The sequence below is a fragment of the Ascaphus truei genome, chromosome 8 (genome assembly GCF_040206685.1).
Source record: "Ascaphus truei isolate aAscTru1 chromosome 8, aAscTru1.hap1, whole genome shotgun sequence".
In the NCBI taxonomy this organism is placed as follows: Eukaryota; Metazoa; Chordata; class Amphibia; order Anura; family Ascaphidae; genus Ascaphus; species Ascaphus truei.
In genome coordinates, this window is record NC_134490.1 from 26,436,064 (window position 1) to 26,450,600 (window position 14,537).

The 14,537-nt window shown below is 43.5% G+C and overlaps 1 protein-coding gene across 2 annotated transcripts in view; it reads right to left on the reverse strand.

The window, feature by feature from the left end:
* LOC142501262 (hexokinase HKDC1-like) overlaps positions 1-14,537 on the reverse strand; it is a 54,703-nt gene that overhangs the window by 17,603 nt on the left and 22,563 nt on the right. Inside the window, exons 10-13 of one of the 2 annotated variants that reach the window (XM_075610908.1) lie at positions 12,870-13,174; positions 10,455-10,603; positions 4,850-4,969; positions 1,338-1,433 (exon numbers count right to left, since the gene is read on the reverse strand). In XM_075610908.1, coding sequence (XP_075467023.1) covers positions 1,338-1,433; positions 4,850-4,969; positions 10,455-10,603; positions 12,870-13,174 — 670 coding nt within the window. Of the gene's footprint in view, positions 1-1,337; positions 1,434-4,849; positions 4,970-8,011; positions 8,089-10,454; positions 10,604-12,869; positions 13,175-14,537 lie in introns of those variants that run through there. The other variant, XM_075610909.1, reaches the window with a different exon arrangement.

The following is a 14,537-nucleotide window of genomic DNA, read 5'->3' on the forward strand; positions in this document are numbered from 1 at the left end:
CTTTAAAGCAAAAGTAGAGTGGAAAGGTGAATGTATACATAGCATATGGAGGCAGAGAGGTCTCATTATTCAATTGTAAGCTTCTACAGGAGTAAAACTCAGTTTGATTCCCAGTAACAATACCCAGTAATTCTCAGCAAGTCCTTTAATATTAATATTTTTTATTGTATAGTGCTGATAATGCAGACAGATGTGTAAATAAAAAAAATGACAGGCACAATAAGTCCCTGTCCCAAAGAGCGTACAATCTAAAGTTGGTTCTTGAGGCACAGGTGATATGTGACTTGCTCAAGGACATCACAAGGAGAGGTGGCACTGGGTTTCAAACTAGGCTTACCTGCCTCCCTATGATTATGCATCAGAATAAATTGCAAAATAAAAAATAATAAACTCAAAGTTTGGGGTTAGCCAATCATTGTTAAAAAAAAATGTTGACATTAAAATAACAATAAATACAATGAATAAGTTACGTTCTTTTAGCATACATAAAGCTTATACATTTAAAATTAAGTGTAATAAATAATAAATCAAGAATAAATACAAACATATATTATATACATATATTTTATAAATTAATATAATTAATAATAATATTATGTATGGTGTGTGTGTGTGTGTGTGTATGTATATATATATATATATATATATATATATATATATATATATATATATATTCATTATTATCTATCTATACATATATTGAATAATAAAATTAACATAGAAGTTTAAACATATTATCAATTGCCATAACATTTATTAGAAAGGCAACCAATGTATTGATTTAATAAAAAGCATTTCTGATATACTATTATCATACCTTAAAAATATAAAGGCTATATTAAGAGTTAAATGAAAATGTTTTAATTACGACTGCCATGTAAGGTTTTTCCAGCTATAGTAGAAATTCTGCATTCAATTATGAATAAATGATAGAAATCTGAATTATTAGAATCATACAAAAAAATCAATTTATTCTAAATAAACTAGGATTGGAGATATATATGTAATTCAAAGTATTCTAGTAAAATGTAGCACAGTGCAGAACATGAACACATACAGTAACATACAGAGAGCAACATATAGTATGGAAACAAATAATAACAATAATAATAATAATAATAATAAAACATTACAATGTAGCACAGTGCAGAACAAGATCACATACAGTAACATAGTATGGAAACAAATCATAATAATAATAATAATGCATTACAGTGTAGCACAGTGCAGAACAAGAACACATACAGTAACATACAGAGAGCAACATACAGTATGGAAACAAATAATAATAATAATAATAATAATAATAAAACATTACAATGTAGAACTGTACTCACATTTCTTCTCTTAATAGCTTCTCGTAGCTTATCAACTACATCCTCGCCTTCACAGTCAGTTGCCTTAAAACCTTTGGTCCATCCAACAAGAGTTCCCTATCAAATGGTAACAATTATAGTGAAGCAATGAGCAAGTAGTGAGATTATATATAGCAGAAGTTCGTTTTATATGCGACTGGTGTGATGCTTAATTCCCTGAGGCCATGTAGTGGTTCTGATGTTGCTTGATTAAAATGCAGAGGGAACTACAAAGTGATATACTGTACAGTAAGATGTGGGCCCCTATTTATGTTGTGTAGCTACTTCTTGGTGCTGGAGAAGAGATCTAGTTCCATATATACAGTACTAAGCAGTCCAATTCCTTAAACATTATGGCTCATTCAAGTCGGTGTCTTCCAGCACTAGAGGGTTTTATGTCTGAAGACTGCTTAGTACGAATTACCCTAAATGAATGGAAAAAGGGACGTATTTCCCATTAGCCCCGGGGCGGCAAATTTCCCTTCCCCCCACCCCTCCCTATATACAGAAAATGAGCACGGCCAAAACGCCTCCGGGACACGTCACCACATGGCAGCTCTTCGCTGGACAAGCCAGGTCTGCCACGCCAAACCACTCTGACAAGCCAGGTCTGCCACGCCAAACCACTCTGACAAGCCAGGTCTGCCACGCCAAACCACTCTGACAAGCCAGGTCTGCCACGCCAAACCACTGTGACAAGCCAGGTCTGCCACGCCAAACCACTCTGACAAGCCAGGTCTGCCACGCCAAACCACTCTGACAAGCCAGGTCTGCCACGCCAAACCACTGTGACAAGCCAGGTCTGCCACGCCAAACCACTCTGACAAGCCAGGTCTGCCACGCCAAACCACTCTGATAAGCCAGGTCTGCCACGCCAAACCACTCTGACAAGCCAGGTCTGCCACGCCAAACCACTCTGATAAGCCAGGTCTGCCACGCCAAACCACTCTGACAACCCAGGTCTGCCACGCCAAACCACTCTGACAAGCCAGGTCTGCCACGCCAAACCACTCTGACAAGCCAGGTCTGATAAGTGCATGCTTAAATGTCCCATGCATCAGAGCGGCAGCTCTAGGCAGTGTAGCAGGTCCGCATGGGACATTTAAACATGCACTTACTAGACCTGGCTTGTCTGAGCTGTCGGGTGCGGGAGCGCGCGCGGTGGACATTGTGGTGAATTGTCCCGGCGGCGTTTTGGTCGTCTTAGGCCGTACACAGAGTCCTGCTCTCTTCCCCACTGATTGCTGTGGGAGAGCGTGGGGCCTTGGTAAAGTTTTTACCTTCTTTGTGCCACCCTCCTCCTTCAGTGTCGCTGCGTTAAATGAAGCTGCGTGTCACATGGCAACGTGGCATCACGTGATGTCATTTGATGCCACGACGCTGAAGGAGGAGGGCGGCCCCAAGGTAAGTGCCTGTGGGTGGCGGATGTTTAAATCGGCCACTGAATGGAACGAAGACGGGCAGGGGAGCAGCTTCACAGCATATTGAACAAGGGCTTAATATGTCTCTCTATATTAAAGCTGCAACCCTGCATTCCTTTTATCTCAAGAGCGGAACTGTGCTAATTTCAGCTCCAGGGACCCCCTGCTTCCCGAGATATTTACCTCCATATGTGGTGCCGGTAGCAGCTCCAGCTGAGCTGTGTGGGGTTATCGAAATGGCAGCTTTAAGGCTCCCATGTCACGCTGGTCACTAGGAAGCCATCATATCATCCTTTGCAGCTTCCTATTGACCCTTGTTACCAGGACCTTTAAACCTCCGGAGCTCCTACCGGCAGCACCTACCACGGAAGTAAGTATCTTGGTGAGTAGGGGGTCCCTGGTGCTGAAATTAATGCGGTTCAGCTCCGGAGACCCCCTGCTTCCACTATTAAAAAAAAAAAGAAACATGTTCTGCCACTTTAAAAGAGAAATCCATGCATTATCCTCATTGTGTGTTTTTTTTTAAAATAAATAAGTTCTGTAAGATTAGATATTGCATTTTTTATTTTTTTTTATTTATTAAACTCAATGCCATTTTTAATGAGTTTTCATGTAATGAGCATCCTTTGATTTCTATAGCAGGGTTTTAACACATTTCCCCAGCAGTGCAAGATCTTTGCCACACTTTCCTGTTTGGGATAATTTGTTGCCAATATTCCAAGGAGGTTGAGCTGTAAACTGTAACAATAGATAATGTTACCTTAGTAATTTAAGAATATATATATTCTATCTCCTGGGCAGTCACAGGATGTGAGGGAGGTGGTGACAAAGACCATATATGGTGATTGTATTTTATAGGTCACCTGACACTTTTTGCGTCACATTATCCTTTGCTGCTTTGCTTGTCTGGGGTGGCACTTCTCCTGCGAGAGACTGCTGTCACCCAGAATTCTCCAATCAATTAAATCTTCTTTTTGCCTCAACTCCCTGGGTCTGAGTTGCGACAAATTTGTCTCCTAACAGAATTGGTCTAGAGTAATGGAAAAAAACCGGAGCACAGCCCAGCAGCACATCACAGGACACGAGGGTCTTCTTTAGAATGGTTTATTGATAAAAGAACATAGGGCAGAGTTCCTAAAGACGCTCTGACACGTTTCGCGCACAGGGCGCTTTATCACAGAGTAATTTTACCACGACGTGATCGTGCTGCATGTGGCAGCCAGTCGGTAACAAGCCTTTCATTTGCTATCTTTGTTTACTCATTACCTTCTTATACGTTATCCTTACTGGCAATTGCTCACAGGCTGACGCACATGGTGTGTCTATTACAATATCTAGAGACACGTATATACAGCGTATCCCCAGTCACAAACCTCTACAAACATTTTTTTGGAGCACTGGATTGTTTGGACTGCCCTGTGGTCTGAATCTCTATATATCCTAACAGAATTGATCTGTAGCTTAAGTAATTCGTTTTCAATAAAGTTAATCAATGGCTGCATAGATTAAAACAAAAAAAAAAAGATTATTTCTTCATACAGTAGTGCTGCTCGGCTTTTCTCTTTATGATACCGTTGGGGATATTTATTGAAGTCTTCCAGCTGTCAAACTGGGGCAAAACCAATGCAAAAAAACAGCACCTATTCGTTAATCAAACAAAGGGACTGCCGTTCAAAGCAACTGGGGTTTTTTCCTTTGATAAACCTGGTGCAAATTTTACGCACTAGATTATCCCCAGTGTTGCAGTCTGTAGACTTTAGTAAATAATCCCCTTTGTTCCAGTTTTGCCCCATGTGAGTGTGGGCAGTGTCAGTATGAGCTACTGTAGGTAACAGGTACAATACATGACACACATACTGTAGTGAGGAGTCTTTGCACATCATTTTTTCCCCTTGTTAAACCTCCCTGGCTAATGATCTGTATCAAAAATATGGAACGTAATTAACAAGCTTGTTTTATTGGACACAGCATCAAGCAGAAAACCAACATTTCCTTTGCATATTCCCTTAGTACAGTATATTCCATGTCTTGAAGTTGACACAAGACAACCCCCCTAGTATCTAGTGTCCTTACCTTATCAATTCGATCTTGCTTGCAAGGGAAAGAAAAAGTGAAACCGAGTGGAAGAGGGGCCCCTTTGATTCCCATGTAATCGAGAAATTCAGCAATGCACTGCACAATGTGATCAAACAGCTAAAAGACAATAAAGAACGCAAGCTATGTTACCTGCACATAAAAAAACAAGCAATGAAACCATGATATTTTCATAGCAATAAAGCAAGGTTTTCTTTACCTTATGTAACACCACTTCCCTCCTCCTATGGGAGATTTGTCTGATATGGGTGTTATGGTGCTAACCTGTTAGGCTCCCTGCGCTTGGGGAGCCTGGGGTGGCTCGTGCAGCGCCTCCACCCGTGAGGATCCCAGCGTTGGCGGGATAGTCCCTCACGGTAACAGGTATCCAAACAATATATATGCAACACACTTTACTATGGTCCCATAGCGCGCCCGGTAACACAATATAGACACAATAACTGTAACCACTGGTAATTACATTAGCAATTGTCCCCCCAAAGTACGGAGGGTGCACCTAGAACCTGGTGTCCATCAGAACAATCCTTCCCACAGATATATTTGTCAGGGCAGCGCTACCCTCCCTGTGTGGTGTTGGTGCACGTGGGTACCTTCCTGGGTACTCGGGTACACCAGGGTATGCTCAGATAGACCGCATCCGTGATCCCACGATGCAAGGCCTCCAACACAATCCCCATCTCGCTTTACGTCCGGTAGCACCGCGTGGCCGTTCCACCAGGCCTGGGGAATCCTCCGCTGCAGTTCCGTGTGCTCAGCTGGATCTTCAAGGGGCAAGTCCTTTACTATTGGCCAGCCTTCCAGTACTCCACTACGGTGTAGGGAACCTAGCTGGGGCCTACGGGGTAAGGGTCTTGCCTAGTCCAGGGGGCTTGACTAGCTCCCCAGACACTACCTCTCCCTTCAGCGCCTTAAGTCCGCGGAGGAAATCCTGAATGACAGGACCTCCTCTTCCTGCAGCGCCAACCCCAAGATGGCAGCTGCCTTACACAAAGTCCATATGTATGTGGTCGCGCCAAACACAACATGGCCGACGCAGCTCACTCAAACGATGGGACCACTGCCTGGGAGGCGGCAAGGGAGGGTACCCTGCTACACTTATATGAACCGGGGAGTGGCACTCAAAGGTCTGTGCATATCCCAAATGCCGAGATATTTCTTTTGTAACTTTTGCTAGTACTTGCAAGAAGAAAAACAAAGATGGCGGCAGGGTTACTCAATCAGAAGCTGAAATGGTATTTCATGATGATATCATGGGTTTATATTGGCCAGAGTGACCATATTCTACATCTGCGTCGCCCCAAAGGCGGACACCTGAAAGGGTTCTACAAGAGCTGCTCGCCTCTGCACCGAACCAGCGTGCTAAGAGTTAATATCTGCATTTGCTTACTGCTATGTGTTTCGTCAGCCCTACCCTCTGGAATGTTAATGACTCAGGAGGACAAAGGACTTTGAAACCACAGCTGCATTCAATCTGATCCCCTTCAGTCTACTTCTGCGTCACCCCAAAGGTGGACAGCCTTTGGCGCAGGCGAAGGGCAGCTAAAGGGTGTGAGCCGTTTGCTGATGTTTGGTGATGTAAAAGCTGCTCCATTGCAATATGAAACTCACCAGCCCTTTCCCAATTTTCCAACTCTAACTGTCCAAGAAATGTCTGTGAATTGACTGTATAACCTCTGTTCATTTAATGTAACCATGTATTGTCATAACTCTGTGCCCAGGACATAATTGAAAACGAGAGGTGACTCTCAGTGTAATACTTCCTGGCAAAACATTTGATAAATAAATATTGTTGCTCCCAAATAAGAATTATAGTAAGGGATTTTTTAAATTATGTATCTCAGGAAACAGAGAGACACACTATCTTGGAGTGTGCGGTTCCGCTCCAGAAAACCCCCTTTTTAAAATAAGGTTAAAAAAAAGTTATACTGTATATGTAAAAAAAAAAAAGAAATGGAAGTGGAATTTCCCTTAGAGCAGGGCTGGGCAACTCCAGTCCTCATGGGCCACCATCAGGTCACAGTTTCAGGATATCCCTGCTTCAGAACAGGCGGTGCGGTCTTCGACTGAGCCACTGAATGAGCCATCTGTGCTGAAGCAGTACTAGCCTCAAACCCTGACCCTTTGGTTGCCCTTGAGGACTTGAGTTGCCCACCCCTGCATGAGGCTGTGGCCCCAGTGCGCGTGGCGCGTTTGTGACGGGGTGCCTGGCAGCGCTCGTTCCCAGCAGCGTATGATGGGGAGGCGTGGCGAGGCGCGGCGGCCATGACGTCACACGGCTGGTTCCCCTCATTGGCTGAACCACCGCAGTGACGTGGCCAGCGCTCCTGTCATCGACAAAATCTGTGTCTTTGCTAAATGTGGTCATGCATTGCGCATTGTGCCGGGGCGCGCAGTCAGCTACTGGGGCCGCCCCCATAGAGGGCCGTAACGTGTGTGCACCGCACATGCCATCGCCGTCACAGCTGCGGCCACTGGGGACCCAGCCTCAGAGACACTCTGTTACAGACAGACAGTGCTAGCGAATGCTATGTATTGCAGAAAAGCCTTTACATATACAGTCACTCAGAAGGTTTTAATAAAACTTTTGCACGTTAATAAAATTGGTTAATTTGGACATTCAAGGGAATCTAATAAAATATGAAGCCAAAAAGCCCTTCATTTAACACCTCAGCATTAACTTTTGTGAAACAAAGTTATCATATTTTGGCAAATACTTACATTTAAAAACCAAGAAGTGGACTTTTTGGACCCTGAAAATTGTCAAAAAGCCTTTGATTGAACGGCTGAATTGAATGATCGAGCAGATTTATGGATTTCTTTTAAACCATTGCGGAAAGTGGAAAAGTTGTAAAAATCCCTACTTCATGTCAGGGTCAATTTAGAAATATATTTTTTGTACAAATAGGCTTTTTGTTTTTTTTCTTAATGAATTTATGCGAGAAGAACAAAAAAGTTACAGCTAACAAGTACATATAACAATACTCGGAATCCGTGGCGGATCTCTCACTAGTTCCGCTGGGCGGCCACATTTTGGGGCAGCAAATTCTCAGTTTTCTCTTTTTTTCCCCATATACAGACGCCCTGCTCTCTTCGCCACTGACTGCTGGGGGAGAGTGTAGGGACTCTGCAAAGGTCTCCTACCTTCTCCTTCACGCCGCCCTCCTCCTTCTGCGACGTCAAATGACACCGCAACGCCATGTGACGACTTGTTGCCATGACCGTCACATGGCATCACATTGTCATGGCCACGCGACTCTGTGGCATCATTTGACCCCGCGCCGCTGCAGAAGGAGGAGACCAGGGGCGGCAAAAATGGGAAGTGCCCATGGGGGGCAAATTTTAAATCCGCCACTGGTCAGAATACATAACATTGAATGGCACAGAAACCTTGCAGACCAATCTGAAAGATGTGTGCATGTATGTTGAGAATAATAAACCTTCATCAGCCGCAATATACAGAAATAATGTCCCCATAAACCTTTTCAACCGTTATTTTTTTAATGTAGTAAACTTTAAAAATTACAAATCAGATAAAAGGAACATTAATGAACACTATTTTAAATGAATATGTATAAAAGATTATTAATAAATCTATTAACTATTCTGCTGTACCAATGTAAAAATATTGGGTAAACCCACCATAATACAGTAATTAAATATAGCATAATTTAAAATTGCTAACTGGTTGACTAATTAATACATGAATTAAAATAATTTAGTGTTGATATTAATGACAAAAAAAACATCATGGGTCACTTATTTCTAAGGCTATGTATTTAATAGAGATTCCAGTGTTTGCTAATTCTTTAAATTTAAGAAAAGGTATTTATTATTGTTTTCTGTACAAATTTTCCATTTACTCAGTAATAATTAATCTAATGTCCGTATGAGCGAGTTAACTAATTAAAAAATAAATGCCCAATATGAAGAACAGATTGATAGAAGAAAAGATAGAAAAATTATACACCAAAAATGTGACCTATTCGGACATGAATGCAAAAAGATGTTGACCGAGGTCACATAAGTCCCCTTTTATCATGCACTCATGGTGCAACAATAATGAATAGTAGGGAGGATATAGTAATCCTTAGAGGAGCCTAACTGATGCCAGTCACCCACAAAAGGCAGGGCTATATGGCGACAGGACGTCTAACCTGTTAAAATGAAAATAATAAATGTTTATTAAGATATCAATACGCCGAAACAAGTGAAAAGTATGTAAAAGGGAATTAAAACTTAGAATAAAATATTTCCCAAGCTGGGAGGTGCTAGTGCGGTTAGTGATAGTGCTGGCTAGTAATGACAGGGTTAAATGCACAGCGAACCAAACGCTCTTGTCACACTCTAATGTAGCCCTCCATAAATCACTATAAAGTAGCTGCATGGTAAATGGTGTCATACAATAAAGTTGCAAAATGTATCACTCAGTAATAATAGGACAAATAGGCAATAGTAAGCACTGTATGTATAACATCCATATAAATCACACCATCAACCACAGACAGCAGCTCAGTGTAATATGTAACACACTAAAGTAGCAGGCTGAGTACACAATAATACAACTATGTTGCAAATACTGTAGTACCAAGGGTAGCTTATTCGGACATGATCATACAAAAAAAAATGATAATTTTTTAATGATATTTTACGCCCAAACGCATATAAAGGCATTTGCTGTTCTACTGTATACAGGAGGGCTCCGCTCATACGGCAGGGTCCGTTCCAGGGTGCCACCGCGAAGTGAAAATTACCGAAAAGCGGAGCCGCTGATTTTTTGTGTCTCCTACCCGTCTGCGCATGCGCAGACTCGGCCGCTCCTCCATTCTGCAAATGCACGAACTCGGTCGCTCCCCCATTCTGTGCATGCGTGAACTCGGCCGCTCCCCCATTCTGCACATGCGCGAACTCGGCCGCTCCCCCTTCTGCGCATGCACGAAATCGGCCGCTCCCCCTTCTGCGCATGCACGTACTCGGCCGCTCCCCCTTCTGCGCATACGCAAACTCGCCCGCTCCCCCTTCTGCGCATGCACGAACTCAGCCGCTCCCCCTTCTGCGCATGCACGAACTCGGCCGCTCCCCCTTCTGCGCATGCGCAAACTCGGCCGCTCCCCCTTCTGCGCATGCACGAACTCAGCCGCTCCCCCTTCTGCGCATGCGCAAACTCGGCCGCTCCCCGTTCTGCGCATGTGCAAACTCGGCCGCTCCCCCTTCTGCGCATTCGCAAACTCGGCCGCTCCCCGTTCTGCGCATGTGCAAACTCGGCCGCTCCCCCTTCTGCGCATACGCAAACTCGGCCGCTCCCCATTCTGCGCATACGCAAACTCGGCCGCTCCCCATTCTGCGCATACGCAAACTCGGCCGCTCCCCATTCTGCGCATACGCAAACTCGGCCACTCCTCCGTTCTGCGCATGCGCAAACTTGGCCGCTCCCCCTTCTGTGCATGTGCGAACTCGGGCGGCCCCCTTCTGCGCATGGTACCGCCGTATTGGCAGATCGTTGAGAAGCGAAACGCCGACAAGCAGGGCCTTACTGTACTCTGTTTCAATAACCAATATATCAATGGAAATATTGGATAAGAGCTACCTCTTCACCAGTTCCTTGCATGATTTCCAAAGGAATTGAAAAGATCTTGTTATACATCCGCACATATTTTCGGCGTCCACTCCTGATTTTCACAAGCAGGACTCTGAAGTTGGTTCCTCCAAGGTCCAGAGCGAGGAATTTACCTTTTTCTGTAAAAAATGTTGCCATTAAAAATAAATCCCCTTGAGGAAATATGACATTATATTGTTGATGGGGGGAGATTTTAAATGGGAATCTTATGTCAGATTCTGTTAGGAGGCTGTGGGGTGATAGCTTTGATGTTAATCTTTGAAAAGGCTATTATCTGTTTTTTCTTTTTATTATTATTTGTGTTAATGTGAATTTTTACATTATAAGTATGAGCAATACAAAAAATAACTTTGTGTAAAATTATATTTTTTTTCTGTATCTTTTTGCTTTTTTCTGTATTGTAATGTTGTTTAATGTTTAAAAACCCAATAAAAAAACTATTAAAAAAAATTACAAAATCCCAACCTGTATAAAAAAGGTAATATTACATTATTTATACCATATTTACCCACACAAACATATATATATATATATATATATATATATATATATATATATATATATATATATATATATATATATATATATATATATATATATATATATATCTATATATTCACAGTGCTTTTTTAGGAAAAAAAAGAGATACTGGTACTGTACTCAGGGCCGCAGACAGCTTTCCCAGGGCCCAGGACTAGAGTGTCCACTGGGCCGTGGCCACCCCCCCCCCTTCAGTGTCAGCAGCCTTGCGAGAACCCCATCTCTCTCTCTCCCCCCCACACCCCCACCTGATGACATGCAAATGGACACATGTGTCACCTTTTGTCTGAAATCCATTTTCACATGGAACCCTTATAAGCAAATGCTATATATATATATATATATATATATATATATATATATATATATATATATATATGTATGTGTATGTGTGTGTATATATATATATATATATATATATATATACACAAACATTATCTACACACACTGTATATATGCAAAGCGGCATCCACCTCACTCGGCTCCTCTAACCCAGCGAGTAGTCGATCCTGATCTCAAGGCAAAATCAATAAAGCATAAATGAACGGATCTGCTAGAAGACAGTGAGGCGGAGAGCAGCCTTATCTGCCTTAGGATTTAAGGAATTAAGTTAATACACCTTTTTTTGCTGGTTGCTTGTACGGCACCTATGCTTAATCAAAAAGTTTATATATATACTAGCTGAGAGACCCGGCGTTGCCCGGGATGTAAATGCGTAATAGGTAGTATTATTTATAAATCGTGGAACAATAGGTGAGTATTTGTTGTAAAGGTTGGATAATAATGTTGAAAAGAAAGATGGAATAAAATGTAATACGATGTTGTTTAAAAATGGTTTATTGTAAACACACCACAGTACAATGTATATTTTGGTGACATAACAGATGTAAAAATGTGAGGCGTGTGTCCTGCTAGGGTGTGAGGCGGCAGGTGGCGCGTGGGTTGTGAGTGCTGTCTGTGAGTGGGGGTCCTGCTAGGGTGTGAGGCGGCAGGTGGCGCGTGGGTTGTGAGTGCTGTCTGTGAGTGGGGGTCCTGCTAGGGTGTGAGGCGGCAGGTGGCGCGTGGGTTGTGAGTGCTGTCTGTGAGTGGGGGTCCTGCTAGGGTGTGAGGCGGCAGGTGGCGCGTGGGTTGTGAGTGCTCTCTGTGAGTGGGGGTCCTGCTAGGGTGTGAGGCGGTGGGTCAGTGATGTCGGTGCGTAGGGGCGGGAGGCAGCAGGTGTGTGTGGCGGCAGGTATGTGTCGAGTGTGGCGGGAGTCTGTTGAGTGCATGCAGCGGCTGTGAGGCGGTGGGTGAAAGGCAGAGGCGGGCGGAGTAAGGGCGGGTGAAAGGCAGAGGCGGGTGGGCGTGAAAGCAGAGGCGGGGAGGCAGGAAGGCGGGCAGGAAGGCGAAGATTGGTGGGAAGGGGGGAAGGGTGTGGGAGGGGGGGGAAGGGGGTTGGGTGTGGGAGGGGGTAGGGTGTGGGAGAGGGGAAGGGTGTGGGAGAGGGGAAGGGTGTGGGAGGGGGGAAGGGGGAGTGAAAGGGGAGGAGGGGAGAGGGAAAGGGGAGGAGGGGGGAGGGAAAGGGGAGGAGGGGGGAGGGAAAGGGGAGGAGGGGGGAGGGGAGAAGGGAGGAGGGGGGAGGGCAGAAGGGAGGAGGGGGAGGGGAGAAGGGAGGAGGGGGGAGGGGAGAAGGGAGGAGGGGGGAGGGGAGAAGGGACCGAAACGCTGGGCTTGTGTGCATTTTGGACATGATAAATTTACCTTTTTGCTTTATATGAGTGTTGTGCCGCTGCCTTAACTAAAAGAAACACACTACGAGGAACGTCCCCCTTAAATTGAAACATATACAGTAGCATTCGTTAATACCTGTTCCATCTGGTGTTCCATAAACATAAGTCGGTAACATTTTCACTGTTGCGGAGTCGTGAGTTTCTTTTTTGAGCCCGTATTTTAGTTCTGCCATCATTCTCATTTTAATGTCAGCGAGGTTTGCGTCAGTAACTTGCAGTGGAGACAGAATCTCTGTAATTTGCTCATGTTGGGACATTAGCCTACAAGCCACTGCTGTGACCATAGCCGCTCCCTTACCGCTCCCACTTTCGGAGAGTACAAATCGAACATCGCAGTTTGGGACTAATCTCCTTACAACTTTGTGCAATCGTTTGGCATATCTGAAAAACGCACCATGTTTGCAATAAACTGCACATTGTTAAAAGCAATGCATTTCCAATCTAAATATAGCTCAATCCCCTTATAACGCTGTTCTTTGGGTCCAAAGAATTACATCGCGCTATAAGCGGATCGCGTTAGAAATAATGTACAATTGTATGCATTGTACAATAAAGTATTTAAGACACCAATAATCGTGTTGTAAAGAATTCATAAATACGAAAATTGGGAGCCACTCTTGCAACGCGTTATAAGCGGATTCGCATTGTAATTGTTCACGTTATAACGGGGTTGAGCTGTAACATCCCATAAACCTGTATTTTCACATAAATATTTAAAGTAGTCATTTTCCTCATTTTTTTAATCGGGGGTCACCTAAAGTTGTACCATACGATTCCTAGCACCAGGAACCCTCTGGTCCCCATGATATTAATTTTGTTATGTGCCGCAATGAAAGTAAAAAAAGATGGCCACGAGTTCGTCCAATAGGAAGCTGCATATTCATGCTCTGATGATGTAGTGGCTTCCTATTGGCTTGTGGAAGTGAGGCTTAGAAAGTGGCCATATTGATTTCCCCAAATGACCAAAAACACCAGCACAGCTAAATATCTTGTGATTCACCAGGTCCTCAGAGCTAAGAATTGCAAGGTTCAGCTCTGCAAGACCCCCGTTTCTGATTCAGTTAAAAATATATATATATATAATAAGAGGGATTGCTGCTTTAAGCTAAATATTTCAATAGGTTTTCTGAAAGTCAAACTCAATACAATATATAAGGGATAATTAAGAGATTACATGAATGATGTATTTGCTTGTGAGCTTGTGTAACCCCATTAGCAGAGAGAAACATAATTGCACCACTTTTGCATTTGGGTCAATGATTTTTGAAAAATACGTGAAAATCGTAAACCACCTATAATCGCCAATATTGTACTCAAACCGAGCTATTAAGTTTGCAAAATGTTTGTGAGATGTGAAATTTGTGCCTCTGGATACAAAATGGCGACTGGGTCAAGGCTCGGTCTAGTGGCCAATAGTAATGCAGTGACATCAGTAGATAACATTGCAGTGCTCTATTGGTAACCCTACAGCCGTGTGTGTAGTCCAGCGGCCATCTTTGTAGTTTTTTTCCCATATCAAAATCGACACAAAGAAAAATCTAAATATATGAAGAACAAGTGGGGGTCCTGGAGGTTGAGGGACCATGGAAGAGCTCGGGGTCCCACCCCCAGCCCCCCAGCATAGGTAAGATTCAAAATATATATCCATTTGGAGTGGGAAGGATTGCGGCTTTAAAACATTTGCACGAACATTCACAAAAGGAACGGAAACGTTATTGGACACCTGCACCCACAAGAGGTAGAG